Genomic DNA, 10249 nt, shown 5'->3' with positions numbered 1-10249 from the left:
CGGGTAGTGTAGACGTACCCTCAGAATATTTCAAATTCAGAAAAACTAAATAAAGATGGTATAGAAATTGAGTTAAAATAGTTAGACTTTTCTACAAGAAGTAGAAGATGGCTTGGTCCAGAATGTTAGATCCAGCCTCTCTACAATCAGAGAAATATTTTATTTCCCCCCATATTATTTAGTTTTAATAACTACCTCATACAGGGGTTTTTTTTTTAGCCATCTATCTCAAAGATAGGTAAGTGTCAGAAGGTGAAACTGAGTGTTGTATGCGCTTATATCTCCAGAAGCATAACATCAGAATTATCCTGAAGAATTGCATAGAATTTAAGTGCAGTTCTATGGTGCTAGCTACATGCTGACTTGTGTTTCAGCTATGAATTGTCCCTGATCCCTATGCAAACAACCTCTCATACATGCAGGCCTTGGCAGGATGACACTGGATGTAAAAATTTGTGACAGACCCAAAATAAGAGCCAAAGCAACAATAAAACATTCCAGGAGATGAGGAATGATGCAGGTTTGATTTAGTTAAAAATGTGTTTAAAACTTTCTCTGGATCAGATCCTCAGCTGCTGTAAGTCCATGGAGGGCAGTTGAGCTATTTTGATTCACACACCTGAGACTCAGTCCCAGCAGCTTTAGTGTTAAATGTCACTGATGATAATAGTGAGGTGCACCAAGGTTCTGTGTAAAGTTCAGGCTGTGACCCTGTGAATGCTGCCTTGTGGTAATAGTCCCATTGGGATTCATGTGAGCAGAACCCTTGATCAGTATTTGCAGGCTCAAGCCTCAACTTTGAGTCTAAAATGAGTGACCTATAGTACCCAGGCATGAGATGTCACCATCTAGCATGTACAGAATCCAGTTCATTTTCCTCTCTCGTACATTGTCTTGTGAGGCTAACCATTGCCTCTATGAGAATTTAATAGAGATCCTATCACCGGATCACATTTATAACATTAGACCTAAGGAATCGGCCTCAGTTGCATTATAGTTAACCCCCATTATTTCAAAACACTACAAACCTTAATGACCACCCCTTGAGTCCATTGGCACAGAACTTGTCAGCTCAGCTGTGCATTTTTCCCCTTGTGTTGAAGCTATGAGCTAAAAACCCAGTTCTGCAAAGCCAATAAGGGTAGGATTTTCCAAAGTGACTTAGAGCCTGATTTCAAAGGTATTTAGGTGCCTAAAGATGCCGAGAGGCTCCCAGTGGGATTTTGAAAAGCGGCTAAGCCTAACTCATAACTGAAATCAACAGGCCTTAGGCATCTACCATGCTTTGAGAATGACTGAGGTGCCTAGGCACCTATCTGCATCTTTAAATGCCCAAATAACTCTGTAAATGCGGTCCTATGTCATGTAGTCAATAGGATTTGTACTCCTAAATCACATAGGTGCTTTTGAAAATCCCATGCTAAACACATGCACAGCTTTGCTCATGTGAATCGTTCAATTGAAGCCAATGGAAGGAAAAGAGAAGTGTAATAAAATTAGACACGTGAGCCTGGCTAGCCCGTTGACAGAACATCAGCCTTTGCCAGGGTTCAAGTTCCTGTTCAAGTAAATACTTTAGCCCAGGAGTGGCCAACCTGAACCTGAGAAGGACAGAATTTACCAATGTACATTGCCAAAGAACCACAGTAATACATCAGCTCCCCTCCTGCCCGCTGGCAGTCCTGCCAATCAACACTTCCCCTTCCCTCCCCTTGCCTCCCACCCGCCACAATCAGCTGTTTCACAGTGCGCAGGAGCCTCTGTGGGGGAGAGGAGAGGGGGGATGAGCGAGGGCATGGCAGGCTTGGGGGAAAGAGCAGGGGCCTTGGGGGAAGGGGTGGAGTGGGGGCAGGGCCTGGGGCAGAGCAGGGGGTTGAGCAGTGAGCACCCCCCTGCACATTGGAAAGTTAGCATCTGTAGCTCCAGCCCTGGAGTCAGCGTCTATGCAAGGAGCCGCGTATTAACCTCTGAAGAGCCACATGCGGCTCTGGAGCCACTCAGATGCTATGATAATGAAGGCCATAGAAGTACCGTGATTATTCTTGCTGATAAAGTAGAAACATACCCTACATACCTATCATTCAGAAAGCTCTGGTATAACCACATGAAGCAAAAGTCATCGTAAGAGCTGCCGGTCTCATGTGTCCTTGGTATATCTGTATGGATTAATCCTTCAGAGCCGTCCACCTCATCACTGATTTGGAGGAGGGGGGAAGAATATTGTTAATGTCACCCATGCCACCTGCTTGTGCGGAATGTTTTTCAAGCAAAAGCTGAGCTGCTGTGAACAAGATGTGATCTGACATCTTGAGTAAAGCCAGTTCCTGAAGGTTACACTGATTCTCTTGTATCTTAATATTCAGTGACAGCCTGTTTCCTTCTATGTTTCCAAAAGATGTCATGATATATGGCACCCTAGTGTTCCTTAAACCAGAGAAGTTTAGTAAAGAAAATAGCTACAAAAACTGACACAAACAAAACAAGTTCCCATACAGCTTGAGTCCCAGTTTTGGCTCCCTTATTTAGCAAGGACTGCATGCTGCCTGGAACGCTATATAGCACACAGAGACATTTAGTGGCTGAATAATATACTGCAAGTAAGCATGGCATTACAGGGGCTAACTCCATTGTGTTCACAGATTGGCACCGGTTGCCTTGCCACCTCCTGCTAGGCTGCAGTTGTGATGTGTAGAAGCAGTGACTTCTGATGACATATCAAACTGACCTCCCACATACTTCCCTGCCTGATTATTGATGGGTTGTGCTGCAGCTGGGTGTGAAGGCTTATTGTAGTGGTGACATAGGTGAAGGCACATGTGCCATTGAAAATTATATTAATTTTCTGGGGCAAAAAATTTTGGCCCTTTAAATAACTTGCTGCTGCTATTCTGGGAGCTCAGTTCTGTTCTAGGGAGAGGAAGCCAATACAGCAAAGACAAACAGCAATGCCGATAGATGCTTCCTCTCCAACAGAAATCCACTTTGCTGATCCTCTGAATGGGGGCAAATTGTGCTCTGATCTCCTTCCTGGCTGCTGAGGGCAGTATATGTACTAGCCAGCTGGAGTAGGGGGCTGGATATGCTCAACAATTAAGCCAGCATTCCTCCCAGTGCATTCTTGTGTAGTGTGGAAGGATTCTGCCTCATTTGTAGTATTGAAGCAAGAGGAATGATTTTTCCTTCCATGACCATCTTTCCCTTGCACACTAGCAGAGGACAGGCTATAGTTAGATAGCTGAATCCTGCTATGCTAATGATTGTATTGTACAAACTATCACATCTACTTCGGGTACGTATAGGTGCACTTTAGGGGTCAATGAACTAGACAGTGTCTCTAGCTACACCTCAGCTGGGGAACAGAAATGGCAGCAGAGAGAGGCTGTTAGAGTTGGTTTTGGGTGGCTTATCTGTCCCCTAATATACAGGACACGTTTACGTAAATATGAAATTTGAGATATGGGAGTGAAATCCAGGATTATCATAACCTCATCTGACACAACAGGCACGATAAGACAGGGAAACAGTGGCCTCAATCTTGCAACTTCTCTTTATAAACTGTCCTTCTAATCCATTGTAGATGTTAGCTCTGGAGAAAGATGCACAGTATCCTTACATGGCTAGAGTTACTATATGGGTCAATGGTCACAAACTGGGGTGAACAGGGGAGAAAAGATGGGGAAATAGTGATGCCCTGAGAAAAGACCACCAAGGGATGGCTTGCTCTGTCCCTCAGTAGCCCTGCCAGTGGGAGTTCCTTTCCTTTTCCTTCCCTTGACCAGGTATGGTCCATGGGGATTACTTAGTGGAGAGACCAAGCCTGAGGCTTTGGAGTATCAAAAAGGTACAGCAAAGTAAGGAAAAAATACTAAGTTTTCCCCTTACCTTCCTCTGAGATTCTGTACGTGGTGTAGGAAAGCCTTTAGTTTAGTGAGCTTCTCTTTCGAGCCCAAGTCATTTTCAGCATGATCAATAAAGCCAGAGTTTTCCACCTGCCCCTCCAGTTCAGATGATTCGGGAACACTAGTACACAAGAATACAAATATACAAAGCCAAAGCTTATTCTTCAGTCTGCTCATTACTTACCTACTTAGTTCTTGCACTATTCCTCCTTCATTTGCTGTCGTACCAGTTCTTAAAGACAATGATCCTCAGCTGGTGTATATTGGCAGAGCTCCACTGAAGTCAGGTTTATATCAGCTGAGGTGCTGACTTTTATGTGAGAATGGCTACATAGAAATATAGGGCTGGAAGGGACCTCAAGTGGTCATCTAGTTCCACCCACACCCTCCCCACACTAAGGCAGGACCAAGTAAACCTAGACCATCCCTGACAGGTGTTTTGTCTAACCTGTTCTTTAAAGACCTCCAGTGATGGGGATTCCACAACCTCCCTTGGTAACCTGTTCCAGTGCTTAATTATCCTTGTGAAAAAGTGACAAAAAACTAGTGAGAAATTTTTTCCTAATATCCAACCTAAATCTCCCTTGCTGTAAAAAAGCATAAAGCATGCCAAAACTCAGCTCAATCGTTGTGCTGAATGTTATCTTTGTAACAAGCTAAGATAAACATGTATCCTGCTCAACTCAGGCAACAAATTTTAATTCAAATTGGTTTGTTCGGGTGCCCTAAAAATCACCGGTAATGGTCTGCGCCAGTAAATTATGGAACCGTTTAGCAATGAGCCAATATGTTGATTCAGCTCAGACTTTACCGAGATTAACCTGATTTTTAACCAGGGGTCAGATCCAGCAAATCCCAAGGAGTTTAGTGGGAGCTGCAGGTGTTCTGCACTGCTGGAAGTCAAGGCAAGTGTTTGAAGGATAACATTGCTTCTCAATATTGCCTCTCTTCCTCTGCAGCGTGGGTATGGGTCACATGATGGGATCATGTGGGCACATCTCACCCAATCAATTCCCTGCCATTGCAGGGGCCTCAGATAATGGTGCACCTCAGTCTCCCCTGTTCTTTGCCTGTGGCACACCACAGTTTAGTCAAATCAACGCATTACAGGAAATGAAAGTCACTGGGCTCAATGGAGGGGTATTTGGGTGGAATTTCATGAGCTGTGCTATACAGGAGGTCAGACTAGATGATCAAATGGCACCTGGGAAGGAACTATTTTGTTATCTGAGGAGGCTCTTTCCTTGAGGAAAGGGCCAGGACTGAATTAGGCCTTAATGCTTCCATTGATCTTTGTGCTCTAGTTATTTGCTAGAGCCCAGGGACGGGGCAGGGGTGGATTGTATTGTACTAAGAGCCTAGAGGCCTTACTTAGATTGGGGCCCATTGCACTAGGTATTGCATGGACACACATGACCTGACTGACTTCAGGGGGAGCTCGGTAGCTCAACACCTCAGTTGATAGAAAAAGTGTCTCTGCCCTCTGTAGATGAAAATTGATATAAAAGGCAAGACTTGACAGGTGGGGCAATGGAAAGGGCATTGGACGGGTACTTGGGAGACCTCTGTTCTGTTCCCAGCTCTGCTACAGACCTACTATGTGACCTTGGGCAAGTCATTTCACCTCTGTTTGCCCACCCACCCTGTATCTGCCTGGCTTATTTAGACTGTAAGCTCTTCAGGACAAAAATCTCTCTCTTGTGACTGCACACGAGTCTTATGATGAGATGTGTTGGGCAACCTTAATAGGTGATTCTACCAACTTTGCCTGTAATAACACACAAGTGGGCAGGGTCATGTTGCAGAGAGGTGTTTACATGCTTGTGACTGTACATCAGACACAGGCAGTCAAGGAAGGCTCAGCAGTAGTAGTGAGTGGGCAGGGAACAATACAGAGCAAGCTCTGGTGTCTGAAGCTTTCAGAAGTCCGGGAAGTACACACTGCTCTCACTCCCTGGAGGATGGGCACCTTCACTCTGTTTTCTGGGTCCCTGTTTTCTAGCTGTAAGCTGACGCCTGTGACAGGTTGAATTGCCAATAAGTCACTTTCCTTTCCCAGTATATGTATTTGTTACCTGCGCTTGTAGCCCACCAGAGACTTGATTAGTTTCTGAACCTGAGCGTTTCCTCTCATCTTGCTGAGTTCGCTGGTGAACATGCCATCAGAGTGCCTCTGGTACCTGCGCTTCGGGAAAGAGAGAAAATAAACGTGCCTGCCCTGAGGCTGCTCTCTCTGTTCTAAGGGACTTGGATTACATCTGTAATTGCTGCACATCTGGGCCTTTCCTGCTTAGATAGGCTCCTGCTCCCAACACTGTGTATTGGGATTAGGGTGACCAGATGTCCCAATTTTATAGGGACAATCCCGATTTTTGGGTCTTTTTCTTATATAGGCTCCTATTACCCCCCACCGCCTGTCCCGATTTTTCACATTTGCTGTCTGGTCACCCTAATTGGGATTGACCCACAGGATCAGAGCTTAAAGGAGAGACAAGCTGCCTCTCTTGTGTGTATTAATTATGCACTGACGTAGGTAACTGAAAAGGAACAGTTCTAGACTGGCATATGGCTAACTCTAGACGACCTATGATCAAGCCAGCTGTTCATATTTAGAAAGGATGATTTTTTTTTTTTTAAATAACGGTGCTGTTTCCTTCCCCACAACCCGCCACCCCCGCCACCGGCCTGGCAAAAACATCATCTAGTTGCATGAATTTCAAGGGAGTTAAATGGTGTGTCGCTTCCCCCTGTCCCTTAACGATAGCTTTGAAATGTTGGCATCTGTATAAAGGTACAAACCTTGGGCTAGATCGTCACTTTACCACCTGCCCTGGGTAAGTGGCCGTGCGCAGCTGTGCTGGCCCAGGAGCACACCAGGGAGGGAATTGCGACTCTCAGACTTGCTCCAGGGAGGAAGCCGCCTGCTACCGGACTACACCATTAGAGCAGTTCCCTTCCTCCTTCACACCAGCTCAGCTCAGCCCATGGGGGAGCCCTCGTCATGGACCGAGACCCCATTGTGCTAGGCACTGCCCAGACAGAGCAAAAATAAAAAGGTCCCTGCCCCAAGGAACATACAGGGTAAGAAACCCTTCTAAGCGATAACCTTTCCCCCCCAGGTGTGCAGGCACATTGGGTGAGTGATGATGTAGCCCCTTAGTCTTACATGCGATGAAGAGGCGAAGGCAGCAGACTGTCTTTGCTTTTTCCCTTGTTACCTCAGGCTTGGAATTGTAAGTGTACAGCGACACACCACGCCTCCGTTGGCATAGACACCCAAGGGGAAAGGGGATGTCCTTATTCCAGCCGTCCTCAGGCAAAACTCCCTCCCAGTGCGTTCAGAGGGAGCTACGCCTGAGTGAGCTCTGCAGGGCTGATGAATGAGCTCTCTAGAGTCAGACCTTGTTGCATGCAAGGCAGGATTTGTCCCTGAAGCACTAGGGCTGGATTCTGCCCCATGCTGGCTCCCCTTTGGGCTGCTCTGGCTACCAAAGATTTCATCTAGAGAATTTGAAGCTGCCCTGAAGCAGCAGTTGGGGATTCCCGTGTGGAAGGTAATCACCTGTGGCTCAGCTGGCTTTATGCCACTCGCTCCTAGCCCCCCTCTTGTTGGAAGTAATGAACCATTAAGAGCCCCTTGGGGGGGCCATTCCAGTGTGTGCCAGTTAGAGCAGCCCTGAGATGGCTTTAGCTTTGCAGCTGAGCTGGCTTCTGGGTGCTGTCGGGATGGAGGGTTCAGGAACCCAAGGTGCACCTGAGGATCTGGCCCCAGATTTGGAATCAGGCTCCAGAGAAGGCCAGGCAGTTTGCTTGCTAGTATTTGACTGGCTTGCTCTCTAGACCCAATCTATAGTCTCTTTTTTTGAGGCTCATCCTGATCTTTTTACACTTTGGAGTTCAGAGGTCACAACAGAACGAAGCAGGGAAGAACCAGTATTTTTTACCTTTGATTGAGGCCCACGAGAGATTTGACTAACTTCTGCACATAGGCATTTTCATTCATCTTGCTGAGTTCACTGTTAAATACCCCATCGGCATGTCTCCGAGCCCTGGGAGTTTAGAACAGAAAACCAAAAATGGGCGCAATGCCATGCTTTGGATGGGGTGGGTGTTTAAAACCATCCCTTTGGGAGAGGGGGAAGCTGGGAGGCAGGACCATAGCTAGCCATTAATAGAAACCTTGGCCCACAATGGGAAACGGGAGCGTTCCAAGTAGGGGTGGGGGAAGGAGGGTAAAAAGGCAAAGGTTCAAAACATAAAAGGAGCAAATATTTAAAGATTTAAATATATTTTAAACTAATTAGAAAATAAAAATGTCTTATGTTCCTTTCTAGCTAGATTTAGAAGAGCCGGCCCATCATCATGTGTGATGGAATACACCCCTGTGTTCACACCCTACACACTAGTGTAGTAATCTTTCTACAAAGTATGCCTTGTGAGGTATCATTTGAAAACTCATAATCTGCTGGTCAGTTGTCCTGGTAAAATGAGTGTGGCAACATTGTGTGTGAAGTTATAAATCCCCCTGTATGACGTTATTAACACATGTTCCAAACCCCACAGCACTGCCCAGGCAGAAGTCAGGTCTGTCCTAAACAAAGGAATGTGTGCTTGCCTGGATTTCCATTTAAGCAGTAAACAGAGTCATCAAGCAGGGAGGGAAAACAAAGGAAGTTCAAACAGGTGATTTAAAAACCAACAGGGAATATCCTTCCTCACAGACTGTTTGTGGCCTGGGTCTCAGCTGGGAATGTTTTTCAAGAGGGGGACTGAAATTATAAAAAGGAGGGACAAACACCCTCAAGGCTTCCTGTGTGATGTTGGGTGAGTCGCTTAGCCTTTCTGTGCTGTAGTTCTCCATCTGTAAAATGGGGAAGGTACTGTCCTATCTCCACAGGGGTGCTGTGAGGAGGAATACACCAAAGACTCTGAGGTGGTAGGGTAATAGAGTACATATAAGTACCTGAGAGCAGGGATGCTGGAACAATTTTTATAGTGGGGGTGCTGAGAGCTACTGAACCAAACTGTAAGCCCTGTATATAATGGAAACCTCTTCAAGTCAGGGGGTGCTGCAGCACCCCTAGTTCCAGCACCTATGCCTGAGAGAGATGGGATTCTCAAGATTGGGCCACTGGAGTGACTCTTTGGGGCAAGGATCTCTATGCCTACTAGTCTAATGAAGTACCTGGCATGCTTTGGCATTATGTAAATCAGATAATGGTACTTGGTGTAGCAAAGAACTTCTTCAAAACAAAAAACACACCTCAGTTAAATGGATGTTTAATTGTAAAGAAATGTCCAGTGTGCACATACTATCACCCCTCAGGGGCTGTAGGGTAAGACCCTCAGGGGCTCTACTTCAGTGGAGTCACATTGATTTACCCCGGCTGAGGGCCTGGCACTACCCATGTTTTGTCAGCAGTTGGTTGGACTAAACTAAACTAATCTATACAAAGGCACTCAGCGTGGAATAAGAGTATGCACACAGGGAGCGAGCGCAGAATAGCTATTGTGCTTTAAATTAATACCCTAGCTATTTTGTACTAATTTCCCCATGAATTCGCTATGTAGACAAGCCCTAATTTAGTTACACTGATGCAAACTTGTGTGTAGGCACTTAAATTGGTTGAAGAGTGAATGGGTCATTTCAGTTTAGCTTATTCTGTTCTGACTGCCAAAATAAGAGTGTTTGTACAAAAACTTGCACTGGTTTAACCAAATCAGTTAAAAAAACAAACAGTTGCAACTTCTGTATGTAGACAAGACCTTAGTTTTCTAGCTGCTGGATCCTTAGAACAGAAAGGCATGGAAAGAAGAAGGGGAATGGAGTCCCAAAAGGATTCTTACCTCTCCAGAGCAGGAAGCGTTGCTGAGAGCTGAGACAGGACAACCACAGAAATAACTAGCTGCCAGAGTCCAGTCAGCAAGGAGGCCATGATGTCTCCTGAAATGAAGCACTAGGTTTTGTGAGCACTAAAATGAATGACCCTGTTATTTGTTTGGAACAATTTACTGGTTGCACTGCACCTGATATTGCTGTATTGCTACGTTAATAACACCATTGTAATGACATAAGGCAGTTCTTGCCAACAGAGACAGATTCTGTGAAACGTAAAGGACCCAAATAATTTGCCCAGCCAGTAAATTACAAGCTGTTTGTATTCTGTATGCCCCAGTGAAACCAGTTTGGATGTTTTAGTGTTGGGATTCAGTGCGATATAGAATGACTAGACTGGTAATACATCTGGGGCATAACACAATGGAGCAAATCCCACTCTGTTGTAACTGGATCTAAGTCAAAACTCCAGGGATGAATTTATATTTAGAAATGGGAGGATTAAAAAAAAAAA

General features: G+C 45.4%; 1 protein-coding gene across 1 annotated transcript; it reads right to left on the bottom strand.

Annotated features, from left to right (window-relative positions):
* Window positions 1-1741: 1741 nt before the first annotated feature.
* Window positions 1742-9835, bottom strand: SCT (secretin). Its single transcript, XM_024214710.2, has 6 exons — window positions 9747-9835; window positions 7844-7948; window positions 5975-6079; window positions 3883-4020; window positions 2075-2194; window positions 1742-1760 (listed from the first exon to the last, which is right to left on the bottom strand). Exons 1-6 carry the CDS (start codon window positions 9833-9835, stop codon window positions 1742-1744), a joined length of 576 nt encoding a protein of 191 aa, XP_024070478.2.
* Between the last annotated feature and the right edge of the window lie 414 nt (window positions 9836-10249).

Source organism: Terrapene carolina, unplaced genomic scaffold, assembly GCF_002925995.2.
Source record: "Terrapene carolina triunguis isolate 2854851 unplaced genomic scaffold, T_m_triunguis-2.0 Scaffold250, whole genome shotgun sequence".
Lineage (NCBI taxonomy): Eukaryota > Metazoa > Chordata > Testudines > Emydidae > Terrapene > Terrapene triunguis.
This window is presented reverse-complemented; position numbering and strand designations above follow the sequence as displayed.

Bases quoted from the DNA above. Each gene is read 5' to 3' on its own strand.
- SCT (XM_024214710.2), bottom strand. From the start codon at position 9,835: ATGGCCTCCTTGCTGACTGGACTCTGGCAGCTAGTTATTTCTGTGGTT. The intron at 6,080-7,843 runs GTAAAAAATACT...CCCGAAGCGCAG, and splicing joins CTCGTGGGCCTCAATCAAAG to GTACCAGAGGCACTCTGATG. The intron at 2,195-3,882 runs GTAAGGGGAAAA...CCTCCAAATCAG, and splicing joins GTACAGAATCTCAGAGGAAG to TGATGAGGTGGACGGCTCTG.